At 39.9% G+C, this 21,407-nt stretch overlaps 1 protein-coding gene across 1 annotated transcript; it reads left to right on the top strand.

Moving 5' to 3' along the window:
• The first annotated feature begins 11,182 nt into the window (after nucleotides 1-11,182).
• Nucleotides 11,183-21,046, top strand: LOC133547811 (uncharacterized). Its single transcript, XM_061893325.1, has 2 exons — nucleotides 11,183-11,622; nucleotides 19,956-21,046. The coding sequence occupies exons 1-2, from the start codon at nucleotides 11,520-11,522 to the stop codon at nucleotides 20,459-20,461; spliced, it is 609 nt and encodes a 202-aa protein (XP_061749309.1). The 5' UTR covers nucleotides 11,183-11,519; the 3' UTR covers nucleotides 20,462-21,046.
• The last annotated feature ends 361 nt before the right edge of the window (nucleotides 21,047-21,407 follow it).

Genomic DNA, 21,407 nt, shown 5'->3' on the forward strand with positions numbered 1-21,407 from the left:
TCGCCTTTCTAATTCATTTAGAGAAGCCCTTTCAGTACAAACACGCACACACAGCTGCGCTCAGGGGGGGGGATTTACAGCTGTACGGGATAACTAACCCCTGTGGTGAGAATTAAACACAGGCAAATACATAGCAATAAAAAGATTAGCAACTTCCTGCATTGCTCTGGGCCATCTGCAAATTCCTCGTTTAAGTGGGTAGGTCAACCTAAGTTCAATCTAAGCAAAGTTTCATTTATAATTGTCTACAAAATGCGCAAAACAATCATATTTGAATAGAAATTTGATAACTTATTTACAATTAATCCAACACTGCCCCCTTCTTTCCTCTCTCCCCTCTAGTCCTATCCATGTCCATACCTTCCTCATACATCAGCTCACTGTCCCCTTCCATCTCTTTTCGACCAGCTACCAGAATCCATAGCTGTATAATGGAGAGGTTTTGTGAAATGATGCTATTTAAAAAAAGAATAGTCTAAAAGCAAAAATACAAATGAACTAAATCTCCTCTGTTCTGTACATCATTGTCCAAGTGACATTATATTGTCATCTTCCTCTTTATGCCATTTCCCCAGGGTGACAGAAAAACATGATACAACCTGCCTATCATGTGATTCTACCATGTTGGCAAAATACAAACACACAATATATTGACATATATAACACATAAAACATGGAATTAGAAGTGAACAGTACCCATCCCTACCAGCAAGTGTTGTTGTACTGGAAACTAATTTACAAACACAACTTCATCACACACAATACTCCACTATGGAATTGTTCTTATATTAAAATGAGAAACAAATCCATCTTTGTACAGCAATGGTTTGAAAAAGGCATTTGGTCACTGATGCAATTATTGACTGATTAGAGTATTTTATTATTTTAAGATTTCATAAAGTACGACCTGCAAAAAAATATATATTAAAAAGGCTTTCATTCAAAATATTCAACTTACTGTATATCATCTTTTTTATTATTTACTATTTCTTATTTACTGTATTTTCTCTGGAACAAAAAATACTCATAACTTGTAAATGTCCATTCTTCCTAAGGCAAAGGAGTTAATTTATAAAAAAAACAAAAAACATAATTAACCACTTAAAATATTTTTTAGGATGTTGTTTTGCAATTGAAGACAACACTTGTTTGTTTTTGTGATAGGGAAACAAAATAAACAGTTTATTTTAAGAATGTATGCAAAGTAAATCTCTGTGGGATGATGTACAATATTGGCTTTTGTCTGACACTCCAAACTTTGACTGATATTGATGTTTTTGGGATATTAAAAAAACAAAAAAACATAAAAATATTTAAAACACAATACTGGATTTATTTGATGTATCCACAAATGTAAGTTTGTAAAAACAAAGCCATCCTTCCACAAACAATTCAGACATTTTCTCTCACTTTTATATTGCATAAAGGTCTGGGGACATACATATAAAACAATCACAACACAATCATAAAAAAGATAATGAATAAAATAGATTATAGAGACCCAAGAGATGATTGAAAAAGTCACACATTTTAAAATTGTATAAAAGACAACTGTTCAAATGATGTATGAAGTAAATAATAATATGCTTCCTGAAGTGGTCCAGAAGATGTTTCAGATGTGAACCAGTACATATGTATATCATATAAAGGTGATAATCTATGGGGTTATTAACAATTAGAAATACAAATATGTAATACTTCAATATTTCATATGAATAAGTCTAAAATTGTCTGCTGAATATATATACATATACATACACACATATATACGTACACACATATACATATATTTATATATATACACCCATAAAATGATTATTGCATGTAAAATATGTCCCGTACTGTTTATTCCCACCTTTTTACTCAAATTGTTCTGTCCATGTTTTAATAAAAGTACACAATGTTGCATATTTATGCATGTATTTGACTGAAAAAAGCACTGTCATAAAATATCTCAGCAATAAATGTAGAAGAAATTTAAAAATATTGTTAGACAAACAACAATGTCACACATGTTATATGTGCTGATGTTGTTAGAAAGTCAAAATGAAAGTCTGGACAGTTTATTTCAAATCCTGCAGTTTCATTTGCTGCTGCTGTTCTCACCAGCACACTTGTGTTTCTTACACTGGTACTTAGAAGACAATCTTTCACCACACACACTGCAACTCAGCACTTTCTCTCCTGGGTGTCTTCTCATGTGTGCTACAAGGGTCGATCGCTCACTAAAGCTTCTGTTGCAGATTGAACAGGAAAAAGGTTTTTCACCAGTGTGTGTTCTCTTGTGTCTTTTCAAAGTTGGACTGTCTGTAAAACCTTCACCACAGATTGAACAAGAGAAAGGTTTTTCTCCAGTGTGTGTTCTCATGTGTCTTTTCAGACGACAATGGTATTTAAAAGTTTTGTGAGAGTGAGAAGATGTGAAGTGAGTGTTGTCAGTGTGACATGTCTTATCATCTTTAGAGTCTTCATCATCAGTGTCAGGAGAGTGTGACGTTGTGTCCTCACTATCTGATAGTGGAGCTAAGAGCTTGTCTGCTTGTGATCCTCCACAGTGGTCTCCATCAGCTTCTGTTGTCATGTGTTGTGTTGAGCTGCTGCTTGGAGGCTCCCCCCCTCCCCTCTCCTCACTTTCACCTTTCACCTCATCATCTTCACTCTTCACAGGGACACCAGTCACTGGGAACTCCTCCAACCATTTAGGCTGACTGATGCCCTCTTCCTCCTCTTCCTCTCTAATGTGCGGCGGCCCTTGGTGCTCCTCTTCCTCTTTAAAGCAGGGGGTCAGTGGGTCCTCCTCTGCATTTTTGATGTGTAAGATCAGTGGGTCCTCCGCTTGCCCTTTAATGTGAAGGGTCAGTTTAACATTATGGGTCTGTGGCGTGTCATCTTCCTCTTTAATGTGGGGGGGCTGTGGCTCCTCTCCTCCCTCTTTGATATGTTGGGAATGTGGTACCTCTTCTTCCTCATGTATGTTGGAGGACTGTGGTTCATCCTCCTGCTCACGTGGACGATGTGCTTCATTGAGGTCTGCGGGACAGGAGAAAACAAACATTCTTCAGAAAAGTCCAGCTTTGCTCAGTCACATGAGACATTGTCCTGCACCAACATATGATCCCACAATCTCATCAGTTTCCCCTCACAACAGTCAGGGTACTTCCAGCTGACACATGCAGAAGACCTTCAGGGGAATGTCTTCCCAGGCCAACATCCAATCCACCTTATTCATATAAAAACATCCTAAAAGTCATTCCTGCAATCCTTAATGGTAGACGCCATACGTGAAAGTGTGCTGTTCTCCCTCTGAATAAGTCATACACACACAGAAAATAATGTACCACATGCCAGCCTCCACGCAGTAGTACTAGTGATGAGCTCCCCCTGCTGGTGGACAATAATTACTGTCATTTTCACATTCATCTTTAGAGACATGTCTGTTATAAAAGAAGCATGAGCACAGTCAACATGTTGGCCAAGAAAGATGACATCTGTTTTGCTTTCATTTAGATAGTGTCACCACAGTTAAACTGGGAAGAAGTTTTTAAATTACTGACTACACCTTCAAAAGATAACTTGTTTACCTTATTAATATTAGTAATTGAGCCGCAGTTTTAACAATCCAAGATGGCGCCAGTGTGTGCTGTGGCCTGTCGTCTCTCGCTGTCAGTTCTCTTTGTTTTTGTGCTGTTCACGTTTTTTGTTGTCCCTGTCAACTCACTGTTTGTGTATGATCGCCAAACACTGTTGGATCTGTGTTCCTCTCACACGGACATGATCATCTTGGACGTTGGTTTTTCGACGTCCAAGTCAGCGTTCTCACCTGGCCAGATTCCTCCTTTCCTTTTTCGCCCACTGGCTCCTCCCCCCCGGCGAAAGCGCCACCGGCGCCGCAGCAAACGTGGCAGCCAGCTGGTGAGAGTTAGGGCACTCCTGGCCCGCCTTTCCGTGGCTTCCCGAAGGAGGTATGGTCCGGTACCTGGTCTCTTCCTGCACCCGCGTTCGCTGGATCCCCCCGGGTCCTGGATTGTGCCTGTTGTCGGTCTGCAGAGGGAAGCTCGCCCGCCTCGCTCCTGCTGGCCCCGCCCCCGGAGACGCGGCGTGAATTCCCGCCACCTGCGGGCTCTGTGTCAGGCCCCACCTGGATTAGCAGCGGCCTTGGACGAGCCGGCCCCCGTTAAGTTCAGTCTTGTTAACGTAAGATCCTTGACCAACAAAACAATTATCCTGAAGGATTTATTGGTCTCCCGCGGACTGGACCTCCTCTGTTTGACAGAAACCTGGCTGAGAGTCGGTGAGTCCGCCGCTCTTAATGAACTTCTGCCTCCGGAGTGTTCCTATTTTAATTCTCCGCGGTCGTCCGGCCGAAAAGGAGGAGGATTAGCAGTCGTTTTTAAAAATGACTTTAAATGCCGTCAGATCCGCCTGCAATCCTCCTTTTCAAGCTTGGAACTATGCATGTTTGAACTGGGTCTTTCTGGTGTCGTCCTGTGTGTCGTCGTATATCCACCACCCAAGTACCACAAAGACTTTATAAATGACTTTTCTCAATTTCTGGCCGAAATCCTGCCCAAATACGATCGTGTCTTAATTGTTGGTGATTTTAATATTCACACCTGCTGCCCAGACGAACCTTTATCCAGGAGCTTCCTGAATGTCGTTGACTCTTTGAACTTAGTACAGTCTGTGTGTGGTTCTACACATGAACGCAGGCATACACTAGACCTCATACTGTCTTATGGTTTTATTGTTGACAATGTTGTTATTGGTGATGCGGTGTTCAGTGATCACAGTCCTGTTATGTTTAATTTAACTTTTGAACCTGATGTAAAGCCGCTTGCCGTGCGTCATGCGCGTGTTATTAGGTCTGACACCGCAGCCGCCTTTTCTCCTTTGTTTACTGAGTCCATGCAGAGTATATCACACCCTGCAGACACTCAACAATTGATGTGCTCTTTTCTTTCGACATGTTCTAAGATTCTGGATAGTATAGCGCCCCTCAGAGCTATACGTCCCAAACTAAAACAGGAACCTTGGCTCAATGAAAGCACACACACAGCTCGGCGTGAGCGGCGAAGGGCGGAGCGCAAGTGGAAAGGGGATCACTTGGAAGTCTCCTATCAAATTTTAAAAGAAAACTGTCGAAATTATCAAAGTGTGGTTAAAGCTGAGAAAACAAAATATTTGTCAGACATAATTTTAAATAGCATCAGTAAGCCACGTGTTCTTTTTAATACTATTAGTAATGTTCTTAAACCAAATCCAGCCACTTCACTGGAGTTGACAAGTGAAACTTGTGAAAAATTTCTCTCCTTTTTTAATCATAAGGTTGCTTCTATTCTGGCAAATCTTTCTCGTTTTCCATTATGTTTTAATGTGGCCACTCAGTGCTCGACTGTGTTCTGTCACTTTGAGCCTGTGTCCATGCCTGAACTTACAGGAATAGTCGGCAAGCTAAAACCCTCGTCATGTCCCACAGACTCAGTCCCCCCTCGCTTTTTTAAAGAAATCTGGGACACTATTGATTTGTCTGTTAGGAACATCATCAACAGCAGCTTGATTTCTGGCTGTGTCCCCTCCTTTTGTAAAAGAGCTGTTGTTGAGCCTTTGATTAAAAAAACAGGTCTTGATCCGACAAGTTTGTCAAATTATCGGCCCATTTCCAAATTACTTTTTGTGTCAAAGATTTTGGAGAAATGTGTTCTGGCACAACTGCAGCCTTTTTTAGATGAAAATAGCACTTTAGATCCATTTCAGTCTGGATACAAAGCTTTGCACAGTACTGAATCTGCACTTTTAAAGGTTTTTAATGACTTGCTTTTAATGTCTGATTCTGGCAGCTCTGCCATTTTAGTGCTTTTAGATCTTACAGCTGCCTTTGACACAGTTGACCACACAATTCTTTTAGAGCGCCTGAGAGACTGTGTGGGTGTCAGGGGGACTGCGTTACAGTGGTTCAGATCTTACCTGTCTGAGAGGTCCTTCTCTGTCAGGCTGGGGGACGCCACCTCCTCTTCTGCCCCGCTTTACTGTGGTGTCCCCCAGGAATCTATTTTAGGCCCCATCCTGTTCGCTCTTTATCTCCTTCCTCTTGGAGATATTTTTAAGAAACATGGAGTGTTTTATCACTTTTATGCAGATGACTGCCAAATTTATATGCCGATTTCAAAAAGCCACGGCCCCCTGACACCCCTTCTTAACTGTCTATGTGACGTCAAGGCTTGGTTAGCCCAGAATTTTTTAATAATGAATGAGGGAAAAACGGAAATTTTAGTTTTTGGTCCGGCCCTCACTGACTTGGGACCATCGGACCTCATCCAAATTTACATTCCTGCGCGCGCTCTGAGGTCCGAGAGCCAGTTCCAGCTCGTGGTGCCCAAGACCAGACTTAAGACAAGGGGAGACAGGGCCTTTTCTGTGGTCGGCCCTAAGCTCTGGAACACTCTGCCCCTCCATGTTCAAACTGCTTCCACAGTGGAGTGTTTTAAGTCTCGTCTTAAATCCCACTTTTATTCTTTGGCTTTTAAAACTATGTGAGTTGTGTGGTCCTCTGTCCTCTGTTGTCCTCTGTGTTTTTTATACACTTTGATTATTATTTTACTGTTTTAATTGCTTTTACCCTTTAAAATTGTTTTTAATCATATTTTGTTTTTATATTGTTTTTATATTGGTTTTATATTTATTTATTTTGTGTTTTTATTCAGTCATTGGTGGAACATAAAATTGTTTTTTTAATATTGTTTTTAACATGGCTGTGCAGCACGTTGGAAACGTTCTTGTTGTTTAAATGTGCTATATAAATAAAGTGGATTGGATTGGATTGGATTGACAAAGATTGAGAGAAAAGTTGAGAATAAAAGTAAAAATAGGGAGAAAAGGAGAGAATGAAGGTGAAAACAGATAGAAAATGAGAGAAAGAAGGTATAGAGTATGAATATTAAATACAATCAGGTGAGCAGATACCTCAGCTGGGACGAGTTATCTAATCACCTGTTTCCTTTATCAGCAGCGTTGGAAACCATGAGAGGGGCTGGCGATTGAGGAGTGAGAGCCAGACGAAGGAGATCAGGAGAAACGCATGTCATTGAGAGCTGAAAAGCTGAAAGAGACATTGAGCACAAAAAGAAATTGTAAAGAAATAAAAAGTGTGTAACCACTGAACCAGGCGTGGTGTTTCCGGGGAGGGAATGGAGGATCCAGGACGAGGATCTCCACAGGGCTATACAAATAAACATTGATTGACATTGATTGATTGATATTTGTAGTTGCTCAGATGGATGGTGGATGGACTGTGTTGGTAAAGCTTGGCTTGACTGCTGCTGTGTGAGGGGTTGATAGTCTTGAGCCTGGGGGTTGAGAGTGACTGCTGGTTCCTTGGTTCTTTTTAAGTAGGAGCTCATGCCATCAGATGCTGTGTGTGAGGAAGCATGAAGGCTGGAAGCTTTTAAAGCTGCTAATTTTGCATCAGCAGCTGCCAATTGAGCATCCAGGTCCATCATTTCCTTTTTCTTTCTGATTATTTCCCTCTCCTCTTCATATTTCTTTTTTATATTTTCCTCCTCCTCTTCCAAGGCAGCGAGGGCAGCCCTGTCGGCCTCTGCCTGTCTGCGAACTGAGGAGGTTCTAGAATTACTAGAACCAGACCGTGTGTGACTCCCATGTGATTTGTGACTTATATTACTAATGCTGTCATTTGGATTAATTTCGTTTTCGAAATCCTCCATATTTTCCAGGGTTGGTGTTTTTATCCAGGTGTTAACATGCCCAATGAATTAATGTAGATTGATTAATTTGGCTTTGTACCATATGTCGTGATTGATTTGGTCCTCTGTTGGTAGAATTGGTAGGAGGGATGTGTGTGCACTTGCGGTTTCCTTTATAACATTGAGATATTTGGTGAAAGCAGATTGCACGTCCATTTTGTCCTCTCCATTTTCCATCATTTCCATGATATGTTTCTGCATGTTGCTTGCCTTGTTTAATTTAGATCTCCTCTCCTTCTCAAGTGTTTCCATTCTGTGCATTAGGGCTTTTGGTGTCATTTTCACTGTGCGTTTTTTTTTTTACATCAGATGTTTGATCTGTGTCATACTTGCCAACCTTGAGACCTCCGATTTCGGGGGGTGCGGGTTGGTGGTGGGGGGCATGGTCAGGGTGGGGCGTGGTTGGGGGCGTGGTTAAGAGGGAAGGAGTATATTTACCGCTAGATTCATAGATTTACCAAGTCAAGTATTTCATATATATCAATCAATCAATCAATCAATCAATCAATCAATCAATGTTTATTTATATATCCCTAAATCACTAGTGTCTCAAAGGGCTGCACAAACCACAACACAAAACACCATGTATATATATATATATATATATATATATATATATATATATATATATATATATATATATATATATATATATATATATATATATATATAAAATAAATACTTGAATTTCAGTGTTCATTTATTTACACATTTACACACACATAACACTCATTTACTCATTGTTGAGTTAAGGGTTGAATCGTCCATCCTTTTTCTAACCATATGCAAGTGCAGTAGATGGCAGTATTGTCCTGTTTAAGAGTTTCACAACAATGCTGTTTGGCAGACGAACTGCTTTACGGTAGACGAAAACGGACTGCTGTTGTTGTATGTTGTTTTACCACGCTGGGAGGACGTTAATGAAACTGCCTAACAATAAACCCACATAAGAAACCAATAACTCGCCCTCGATCATTTTACAGTTATAACATCATTGGGCAGACACGCTCTTTATACACGTCACTCAGGTCCGCATGGAGCTGGAGGGGGCGTGGCCTCCAGCTCCGCCTCAATTTCGGGAGAAAATTGTCCCAGGAGGTTTTCGGGAGAGGCGCTGAATTTCGGGAGTCTCCCGGAAAATCCAGGAGTGTTGGTAAGTATGATCTGTGTCCACCTGTTTTTCCATCTCTGCAGGTTGTGACTGATTTTCAATCATTTCTGACAGTTCAGCCTGTGAGGGTTCCATTTGACCTTTAATTGTATCACACATTGAATGCGTTACTTTAACACATGATCATGCATTTCCAAAGCATTGTATTTTCCTTTCCCAGGATCCATGATTATGCACAACCCACAATTCAAAATCAGATCAAATATATGGAAACCTTGTTAATGTCACTCAAAACACCAAACATCAAAACCGCAATTATTCATTTGCATTTGTTCAAACCAAAACCTCACCCACAAATGGGCTTGCACAAGGAATCATAAAACACCACCTTGTATATGAAATATACCCACAAACGGGTTGCAATCATGCACAACATTTCCTGGAAAATACCCACTATCGGGTTCAATAACATTGAATATTAACCACCAATGTATTGGATTTTTTGTTGCTGTCTTTGTGTGCACACACTGTTATATGGCCATATATGACATACCTTTACTTCATGCTGGCCTGTGACTTTGTTCTTGTCTTCAAAAGATTTTCTTCGAAAAGAGTTCCATATCTTTGAAAAGAGTACACAACTTCAAACAGCGCTGCTCAGCTGTCGCTCCAAAGTGATATCTGTTTGTCGAGACATTATGTATTTTGCATCTAAAGGTCGGAGGTTCTGATGATAGTGAAAGCTAAGAGATGAACAATGTCTCCCTCGTTCAGAATACGCAAACTCACACTTATTTAGTTAGTTCTCGAATAAAATTGGAGTTTTTGCCCCATTTGAGAAAAATCCCTCAGAGTATTTTACTATTTCTTTTTTTTTTTTACTTAAATGAAATGCTTTAAAAATAGAATGTGAGGTTACAGTGCACTTGACCTTAACATATATAATAATCATAGTTTGAGTTTGTGCCAAATTTGAGGAAAATCTATCAAATAATTCTTGAGATATGGCTTTAACAATGTGCTAAGTTAAGACAAAATAATAAAAACAAATATATAAAAAAATACCCAAGACCTGCTGTCACATTGTTTTGTTCATGTAAACATTGTTTTATACCATATTGTGTACAGATTCTAAACTGTAATGCAGTTTTTGTTGTATTTCCATTTTTCGTCATTATTCGATATTTTGATTGTTGTCAGCCATTTTGGGCCAAAGTGTTCTTTATTTTATTTTATTTCTTTACTTCCTCTTACAACAAATTATCTGCTGAAAATTTTAATGTATAAAACATTATTGTTAATGTACCATGTGTATGTTCAATTGTACAGGTTGCTATTCACTTACTTTGAAGCATTTTTTTTCATTTGTTTTATATGTTTCATGGTTTAAATTTAAATTAAAGTATACCAATGCTAAAATACCTGTATCAAATGTTAGGTATATGCATTAATGTCAATTTGTTAGAGAGAGTCTGTTTCCAGAATGAATGTAAATATATTTACAAGAAAAAATAGCTGCATAAGATTTTCGTTTTTTTATCATTCCTATTTTTATACATTTATGGCTCTTAAAAAAACTGCCAGGATATTTTGCGGAGAACGTTTAACCTAATGTCTACAATGGCATTGTGTAGGCAAAAAAAGAGTAGTGCCCAGACGTGGGAACGAAAATCACTTTCTAGCCACTTTTTCCTGGTTCACCTTATGGCCTATAACTAAGAGTTTCCCGCTTGTCTCCAACCTTTCCCCCATGCATTCCTGAGAGTGTGTGCCTCACTGACACTCTGCTGTTAACAGGCGGCCTTTCTTCTTAAATAGATTATTACATTGTAAAATAACAGACACTTTACTTATGCTTGTCCTTACGTTTTGGACGCATGGCTGCAATGGTTGTGATCTCTCGGATGCAGAATTTTAGAATAGAATAGAAAGTACTTTATTGATCCCTGGTGGAAATTCAGCACCACAGTTCGCTCACAATAGGCAATAATAATTTACACCAGTAAAACCAGCAAACCAGTAATTACAGTCTGCAAATTGTGTTGTTGTTGAATGATATTTATCAGATTTAAAGTCAAATACAGTTTATATACATGTATGTCTATCTGTGTTGGCCCTGCGATGAGGTGGCGACCTGTCCAGGGTGTACGCCGCCTTCCGCCTGAATGCAGCTGAGATAGGCTCCAGCACACCCCGCCATCCCTAAAGGGACACACAGTCGATAAAGGGATGGATGGATCATTGGTGGCCGTGATTTTTTGTGTAGACACCATGAAAACATACATTTAGATTGAATCGTTCATGACTTGCCCATCACGATGACTCGTTGGCCCCGCCCCTAAGTGACGCATGCGTGGAGGATATGTTCTTCGCAGCAAAGTCCTCCTTTACTCCACACACGCTTCTAAGCCTCGGCACATCTACTAACTACACTTTATTCATCCTCCGTGTCAGCATCAACTCCACTCGTCTCACTCAACTTTGGACATTATTAGGCCCGCTTAGATTGCTCCTTGTTTGAGCGCGCTAGTTAGCTTAGCATGCTAGTTAGCTTAGCTTGTTAGCCGCTAACAAAGAGACGCGGATTTGATCAACACATCGCTTAGTTAAGATCAAGTGTGAGTGTAAAGTGTTGTGATTGTGTGAAAATGTGTGAAAGAACCATAGCAGAGTACGAGGAGGAACTTTGTCCAACTAAAGAGGAGAAGGAGCGACCACATCAAAAACCTCAAGTTGTGTTACACAGAACAGGTTTGTTTACTTCTTACTCTCACATCTTTAGTAACTTTATATTTCATCATTAATATGACGTGTTTGATTAATAATTTATCAATAGGTGTACTCAGACACATGATTGTTATTGTGTTATTAATGTGATTATCAGACAGCAGTCATTTCCATTAGATAATGTTCAAATATAGGTGATTTGGCACACTTATAATTAAAAAAACAAAAATAATGTTGTTTTTCATACGATATGTAGTAGTATTGTATATGTGGATGGGGGCCCTGCTTTGGTAATAATGTGTACCCCTTTCAGAGATCACATTTAGTTCCACTTCAAACATTCACATGTTGCACAATGAGATGGTATAACGTGAACAGTTCTGGAACTTTCTAACTCGGGGGAAAGAACGGGATCTCGTTGGAAGCGCGATGTATGAGCAGACGCTGTTTGGGTATAACAAAATGGTGGCTGCCAATTTAGTTTACAACTTCACTACATCAGTAGTTGTCAAACCTTTTTCACCAAGTACCAACTCAGTAAATACTTGGATTTCCAAGTACCACCATCATGAACAGCATTAAAATATAGTAGCATAGTAGGCCTTAATTATTCATTAATAACAAGGAAGACACATTATTTAACAAGTATATTTAATATTTTAGTTACTGTAACAGTACACACAGTTTGAACAGTAACACAGTGTTTGCATGTTGGAAAATAAAACAATGTACATAAAAAATGAAATAATATTTGGCGTACCATTAGGTGATACCCGCGTACCACTAGTGGTACACGTACCACAGTTTTAGAATCCCTGCTCGATCGGTTCAAGAAGACATGATCAATGCACGCGTGTGCAGAGACAAGGTCACTTCCATTTTATTTGTTTTACGTCAGTTATGTTCCTGCATGTTGTCACTACTATAGTTTTCCTTTTTGCAATCTTTATTTGAATAACAATTTCACATAAAAGATGACATGCTGATCATTTAAAAAATTACAGAGCTCCTAAAGGGACATAGGTACAATTTTTTTGAGATATGTATCTTGTGCGCACCAGAAACTATGATGCAGCTTCCTCAGTTGACCTCTGACCTGGTTCACAGAGATGACTAATGTTTGCGTAGAGGTGGTGGAGGAGGAGGAGGAGGGGGTTGCAACCATGGCTGGGGAGGGGGAGAAGAAAAGGGGGTGGATGCAATGAGGATTGGGGGGTGGGGAGAACAGTACTGGTTAAACCGGTTGAAGAAGTTCTTCATCTCATTGGCCCTCTCTATTGTCCCCCCTACTGCTCTGGTCTTTGTCTTGTGGCCTGTGATGGTTTTCACACCTTCCCAGACCTCCATCATGTTGTTCTGCTCCAGCTTCTTCCTGTAGCTGTCCTTAGTCTTCCTCACGCGTCCTCTCACCTCCCGCTGTGCTGCTCTCATTGCCTCCCTGTCTCCACTCCAGAAGGCAGCTTTCTTCTTGTTGAGCACAGCTTGAACCTCCTGTGTTACCCAGAGTTTGTCATTAGGGTAGCACTGAACAGTCTTAGCAGGGCAGGTCACGTCTAGGCAGAAGTTGAGGTAATCCGTAGGACAGTGAGTCTGACCATCAATGTCCTCACCATGTGGAAACTGTGTACCATTTGTCTGTCACAGAATGACATCACACTAAGATGTTCAGTGACAGTTTTCTTTAGCTATTTAGCATTTTTGTTCAGTATCAATCAATCAATGTTATTTATACAGCCCTAAATCACATTTGTCTCAAAGGGCAAAAAAAAGGCAGTACACATCTTCCAAACAAAGTGTTTGCGAGCGAAATTTTCTGAAATGTGTAGGTATATTCTTGCTATCGTTTACATTTTCAGAATGTATAATATTGTGTTTTAGAGAAATGCTTTGACATTCTTGTCAGGTTCAAACACCGATGACATCTATTTGACAAGACAAGAAGCAAAGAAATCAAACAGAGACAGGATCCCATTTAGCTCATGAGGAGAAACGTCTGGGCTGCAACTTCGTACAGTTTCCCACCACGCTTTAAATAAATAAATGATAAATGGGTTGTACTTGTATAGCGCTTTTCTACCTTCAAGGTACTCAAAGCACTTTGACACTACTTCCACATTTACCCATTCACACACACATTCACACACTGATGGAGGGAGCTGCCATGCAGGGCGCCAACCAGCACCCATCAGGAGCAAGGGTGAAGTGTCTTGCTCAGGACACAACGAGGTTGGTACTAGGTGGGATTTGAACCTGTGACCCTTGGGAGAGTGCGCACGGCCACTCTCCCAATGCGCCACGCCTCCCTTTGACGAGGGAGTTCCACGCTTCCTCTTTTATGTGGGCCTTTTCTGATTACATAGCTGCAGCTGTTTTTAAAGGGATGGGGGGGGGGGTCGTAAGCAGCTTTTGCACTCGGTCGTAAACAGTTTAAAGAAATGGTCTGCTTTGTAGATCTCAGGTTAGGAAAAGGTCTTCCTGTGGCTGTCAATAGATCAAAGAAACCGACACCTCCATGTTGCATCCCATTGCAGACAGTGGAGTTTTACAAGCCTTTTGTTTGATAAGATGAAAGACAGCTTTGGTCTTCTCGCAGGGGACCTGAACTCAATGGAACACAAAGTTTTTTCATAACTTCCATCCATCCATTTTCTACCGCTTATTCCCTTTTGGGGTCGCGGGGGGCGCTGAACTCATATACAATTATTCTGAAAATTTTGTTATTATTGTTAATATCATATGGAATCAATTATTGGTCGCAGTAAAGTGGCAAATTGGGTACTTTTTAGCTCTAAAAAGGGTATTTCAACAAGTAAACAGTACAGTAGGTACTTGATTTTGATAGATGTAATGCTCATAATGCTCATAGGGACTGCGTGGCGTAGTGGGAGAGTGGCCGTGCGCAACCCGAGGGTCCCTGGTTCAATCCCCACCTGGTACCATCTTCGTCACGTCCGTTGTGTCCTGAGCAAGACACTTCACCCTTGCTCCTGATGGGTGCTGGTTTGGCGCCTTGCATGGCAGCTCCCTCCATCAGTGTGTGAATGTGTGTGTGAATGGGTAAATGTGGAAATAGTGTCAAAGCGCTTTGAGTACCTTGAAGGTAGAAAAGCGCTATACAAGAACAACCCACTTATTTTATCATAAGGGTATACTAGTAAACTATACAGAGATGAGATTTTTCAGTATCAAAATATTACTTGAAATCAAATTTTGGCAGCAGCAGAGTGGTTGTTTCGGTATATTTTAGCTTTGTAAAGGGTATTTCTACAAGTATACAGTACAGTAGGTACTTCCATCCATCCATCTTCTTCCGCTTATCCGAGATCGGGTCGCGGGGGCAGCAGCCTAAGCAGGGAAGCCCAGACTTCCCTCTCCCCAGCCACTTCGTCTAGCTCTTCCCGGGGGATCCCGAGGCGTTCCCAGGCCAGCCGGGAGACATAGTCTTCCCAACGTGTCCTGGGTCTTCCCCGTGGCCTCGTACCGGTTGGACGTGCCCTAAACACCTCCCTCGGGAGGTGTTCGGGTGGCATCCTGACCAGATGCCCAGATGCCGAACCACCTCATCTGGCTCCTCTCCATGTGGAGGAGCAGCGGCTTTACTTTGAGTTCCTCCCGGATGGCAGAGCTTCTCACCTTATCTCAGTAGGTACTTGATATATATATATATATATATATATATATATATATATATATATATATATAATGCTCATTAGAGTATTCTAGTAAAATAAGCAGAGATGAGATGTGTCAATATCAAACTATTATTTAAAATACATTTTTGGCAGCAACAAAGTGGCCATTTCGGCAGATATTTGCTCTAAAAATAGTATTTCAACAAGTAAACAGTACAGTAGGTACTTGATATTGATACATCTGTGAATTGTGAATTATATTATATAGCGCTTTTTCTCTAGTGACTCAAAGCGCTTTACATAGTGAAACCCAATATCTAAGTTACATTCAAACCAGTGTGGGTGGCACTGGGAGCAGGTGGGTAAAGTGTCTTGCCCAAGGACACAACGGCAGTGACTAGGATGGCGGAAGCGGGAATCGAACCTGCAACCCTCAAGTTGCTGGCACGGCCACTCTACCAACCGAGCTAATGGTCATAAGGGCATTCTAGTAAAATGCGTGTGTGTAAATATGCGATGTGTAAATATCAAAATATTACATCAGATCACTTTTTGATTGAAGATTCAAGATAGTTTATTGTCATATGCACAGTTAAACAGACAGTTTGCCGTACAATGAAAATCTTACTTTGCTAGTCCACCCTTCAACAAGTCACACTGTACTTAGCTAAAAATAAAAATGTATATACAAGGCACAGTAAGTAACATAACATTATTGCACATTCTGATTGACAGTCGACAGTATAAATATGGAGGTGACCTTGGGTCACAGCAGCAGTTAAAGTGTTTTTAGTGATCAACGGTGAAAAGTGTCTACAGTGATGGTTCACAGTTAGGGGGTGGTCATTGTAGCTGTCTTTTGTTCAAAAAGACAAAAGTAAAGGGTTGGGGGGGAGCTGGCATTCAAAAGTTAGCATTCACAAGCCTGATGGCCTGTGGGTAAAAACTGTTTGTCTGTCTGGTAGTCCTGGATTTCAGGTCCTGTATGGTCTGCCTGATGGTAGGAGGCTGAAGAGACCGTGTACTGTCCTTGATGATGTTGTGTGCTCTCCTGGTGGCCCTGGTAGACTACATGTCCTGTAGTGAGGGGAAGGCTGCTCCTGATATGTACTGAGCAGTTTTAATCACTCGCTGGAGTGCCTTCCTGTCCTTAGCAGTACAGTTTCCATACCAGACCGTGATTGAGCTGGTAAGGACACTCTCAACCGTACTTCTATAGAAGTCGCTGAGAATTTTGGGTGGCATGCCAAATTCTCTCAGCTTTCTTAGGAAATACAGTCACTACTGGCCTTTCTTTATTGTTTGTTGGGTGTTGTGATCCCAGGTGAGGTCCTCGCTGATGTGAGTCCCGAGGAATTTAAAGGTTTTCACCCTGTCCACCTTTGTCCCACCTATGTACATCATCTCCTTGGTCTTGTCTGTGTTCAAGGAGAGATTATTATCCTTACACCAGGCCACCAGTTCCGCTACCTCCCTTCTGTACGTAGTATCATCTGCAAACTTGATGACAGTGGTGTTTGGCAGTCGTGTGTGAAGAGGGTGTACAATAGGGGGCTCAGCACGCAGCCTTGGGGGGTCCCAATGCCTAGAACCTTTGTGCCTGATGTCTGGTTGCCGATACTGACTGACTGGGGCCGGTTTGTGAGAAAGTTCAGGACCCAGTCACAGAGAGTTGGTGTCAGACCAACAGTGAGGAGTTTAGCAGTGAGTTTTTGTGGGATGACCGTGTTAAAAGCAGAGCTGTAGTCGATGAATAATAGCCTGGCATAGGTGTCCTTGCCCTCTACGTGGGTGAGGGTGGTGTGGATGACGGGGTTGACTGCAACCTAACTGGACCGATTCTGCCGGCAGGCAAACTGTAGAGCAGGGGTCACCAACGCGGTGACCGCGGGCACCAGGTCGCCTGTTAGGACCAGATGGTATTCACTTGTTTAAATACATTCATTTATTTTTTTACTTTGCTTCTTATAACTTTCAGAAAGACAATTTTTTGAAGAAAAAAAACAACCTTAAAATTTATTTTAGGATTGTTAAACACATTCACCTTTTTACCTTTTCAATTCCTTCCTCTTCTTTCCTGTCAATTTAAATCAATGTTCAAGTATTTTTTTTTTATTGTAAGGAATAATAAATACATTTTAATATAATTCTTCATTTTAGCTTCTGTTTTTTCGACAAAGTATCCATCCATCCATTTTCTACCGCTTATTCCCTTTCGGGGTCGCAGGGGGCGCTGGCGCCTATCTCAGCTACAATCGGGCGGAAGGCAGGGTACACCCTGGACAAGTCGCCACCTTATCGCAGGGCCAACACAGAGAGACAGACAACATTCACACTCACATTCACACACTAGGGACCATTTAGTGTTGCCAATCAACCTATCCCCAGGTGCATGTCTTTGGAGACAAAGTATATTAGTGAAAAATTTCTTCAAACTTATTATGATTAAAATTCAGAGAAATTATTCTGGCAAATCTACAAAATCTGTAGAATCAAATTTAAATCTTATTTCAAAGTATTTTGAATTACTTTTAAAATTTTTGTTATGGAAAATCTAGAAGAAATAATGATTTGTCTTTGTTAGAAATATCGCTTGGTCCAATTTATTATATATTCTAACAAAGTGCAGATTGGATTTTAACCTATTCAAAACATGTCATCAACATTCAAAAATTAATATTAATTAGGAAAAATGACTAATGATGTTCCATAAATTATTTTTTTAAATTGTTTCAAAAAGATTCAAATTAGCTAGTTTTTCTCTTCATTTTTTTCGGTTGAATTTGGAATTTTAAAGATAAACTGTTTTTAAAAATTGTATTTTAATTTTTTTCGTGTTTTCTCCTCTTTTAAACTGTTCAATTAAGTGTTTTTTCATCATTTATTCTCTACAAAAAAAAACTTCCGTAAAAAGAAAAAACATTTACGACAAAATGATAGACAGAAATATCAATTTTTTATATATATAGATTTGTTTATTAAAGGTAATTTGAGCAAATTGGCTATTTCTGGCAATTTATTTAAGTATGTATCAAACTGGAAGCCCTTCGCATTGATCAGTACCCAAGAAGTAGCTCTTGGTTTCAAAAAGGTTGGTGACCCCTGCTGTAGAGGGTCCAGTGTGTCTGGGATGGTCTTCTTGATGTGTGACATGACTATCCTCTCGAAGCACTTCATCACTATTGGGGTGAGTTGTCTAGTATGTTTACTATTTTATTTAGGAAAAACTTTCAATAAGAATCATATGTTTAATGTACCCGAAGATTTTTTGTTAAAATGAAGCCAATAATGTACTTTTTTGTGGTCCCATTTATTTAGAGAAGTATTGAAAAGTATCAAAATACATTTTGGTATAGGTCCCGGTACTATAATATTGGTATCGGGACAACACTAGTAAGAGCAGAATTCATTGGTTGATTCTTTGACTACCTTAGTAGTCATTTTTTCACTGGAGAGATTAGTCTCTACGATGCAACCAAGATAGGTAATCTCATTTTTGTTTGTTATAATATTGTCACCCACTTTGACTGTGAAGTTGTCTACTTTTCTGAGGTTAGGAATTGACCCAAAAACCTGTGTACTTGCAAGTACCGAGGCAAGTCTTATTTCGGCAGTTTGTCATTGAAAGCCTTGCTAGTCTAGGTCTTGAGGATTGTAGCTTCGCTTATTTTGTGGCCGTCAGCCTCGGTTCTGTTCTTTATGGGTACAGAAAATGATGGAATGATCACTTAAGCCGCACACAGTTGTTCCACTCGTGGTGATCTGAGACTGGTCAGAAGTAACAAGGAGGTCTATGAAGGTTTAACAGGACTCACTCACCCTGGTAGTTTGCTTAATGAGCTAAGTGAGACAATGTTGGTGGCACAGCTTAGTGAAGGTTTTAAAAATGGGTGCATCCTTTCAGGACATATCAGTATTCCAGTCCCCAAGAAGTAAACCTGTATCAACATGTTTACATAAAACTCACACACTCACTAAATACATTTTATACTGTAAACAAATCTAATTAAAGTTATGATTTCACTTCCTAAATCTGACTTACAAGTATCAATAAGTGAACATAAACAATTATTTTCAATAACTAAAGTAGTCAAAACTTGAATTATTAAGGTGACTGACTTTCCTTCAGCGTGTCGTAGATGGTCTCCAATTCCTAAAGAGGAATTGTTGATGAAGATACTCCATAAAACAGCACATAGTAAAACATGTTTTTGTGAAAGTTCCTTTTGGCCCAGGCAACAAAATGACCACCAAAAAATATTTTGCATGATCACAAAAACATACCATGAATGTTTTTGCAGTGATTTTGGAATTAGATTTTTTGAATTTCCATGATATTTTAGTTATAGTAATGACTATGGCATTAAAAGAATATGTTTAAGTTTACAGATAAAGTTTAGGTGTCATAGACCGTATACACAAAACAATTTTTACACACTTTACATCAGTGAAGTTAGTAATTGCTTCAATCAATGCTGCCTCGTACTTATAAAAACTTTTCAAATTGCCCCTCATCAAATTTCCAAGTCTGTTTTTGTACTCACTGTTCCACTTTTGAATTAATTTTAGGAACCAATTGGGTATTTCCTGTGTTTTTATTGTTTGTTTTGCTACACACTTTTAACACAACACACGGAAGAACACAAATAATGTAATTGTGTCAACAGTGTCAGTTCAAAACTATTTCTATTCCCTCTTGATCTTATTTACTTATTTACCCAACAGATGTCCAGCAGCCCCCTCACATTAAAGAGGAAGAGGAGAATCCACAGCCCCCTCACATTAAAGAGGAAGAGGAGAATCCACAGCCCCCCCACATTAAAGAGGAAGAGGAGGAAGTGTGGATGAGTCAGGAGGGAGAGTGTCCTGTAGGGCAGGAGGAGGCTGATGTCAGCAAGTTTCCACTGACTGTTGTCTCTGTGAAGACTGAAGAGCATGAAGACAAACCACCTGAGTCCTCACAGCTTCATCACAGTCCAAGTAAGCACAACATTTTATTCTCAGGGCATTCAATCCATCACAACTGGACTCTTCACTTGGTCTTACAAGACCTTTGTCCTCTCATCCAAGTAGGCTTCATCACTTCATGCTCATACACTTCAAGTCTTAAATCTAATCATTGGAATTTAGAGGAGAACTGCACTTTTTTGAGGAATTTTTCTATCGTTCACAATCATTATAAAAGACATGATGGTGGATATATAAAAAAAAAAAAATCCCATTCTAACTAGGGCTGGGCGATATGGCCTTTTAATAATATCTCAATATTTTTAGTCCACATCACGATACAGCATATATATGTGGATATTTTGCCTTAGCCTTGAATGAACACTTGATGCATATAATCACAGCAGTATGATGATTCTATGTGTCTACATTCAAACATTCTTCTTCATACTGCATTCATATATGCTACTTTTAAACTTTCATGCAGAGAGGGAAACCACAACTAAGTCAAATTAGCAAAAGTGTATTTATTAAACAGTTATTAAGCAGTGGCACAAACATTCATGTCATTTCCAAAGCAAAAAGTGCAAGATTGTCAGAGACATTTTAAAACAAGCTATGAGTGCACTTTTGTGAATGATGTCACTAAGATGACTTATCAAAACAACACTATATTAAAGTGCACTTGTTGTACAGAACACCACTACAATAGTTTAAAACAAATAAAGTGCACTTTTGTGCATGATGTCACACAAGATATATCAATAAGTGTCAAATAAAAATGTGCTGCATAATAGGAAATCAAATAGTGTATGTCCTTCACTATGTGGTAGGTTCCTGCGGACGTTATCTCCTTCTGTTGTTGACCAGTTTTTTAATATGGGGTTGATGTGGAAATGTTTGCTTGGGCATTTTGTGGGTGTGGCACCAAACTGAGATGTTGACATGCAGAGTTTCAAGCACTCCTCATTCTCTAGCGGGTGACTTTTCAAATGATGCTACACATTAGCAGTGCTGCTACTTTTTGTAGCAACACTTTTGCCGCATACTTGACATATTACGGTTGTCTTTTCAACATCTTCCCTTTTGAAACCAAACCACCGCCAGACAATGGACTCTGTGCTGCTTTTCTTGGGAATTAATTATTCCTTCATTTGTTACCAGACTAGCACCTTCTTTCTCTCGTATTACCACTAGCACCACCCCGTTAGCACCACAGCTAACGTTATA

The sequence above is a fragment of the Nerophis ophidion genome, unplaced genomic scaffold (assembly GCF_033978795.1).
Source record: "Nerophis ophidion isolate RoL-2023_Sa unplaced genomic scaffold, RoL_Noph_v1.0 HiC_scaffold_194, whole genome shotgun sequence".
In the NCBI taxonomy this organism is placed as follows: domain Eukaryota; kingdom Metazoa; phylum Chordata; class Actinopteri; order Syngnathiformes; family Syngnathidae; genus Nerophis; species Nerophis ophidion.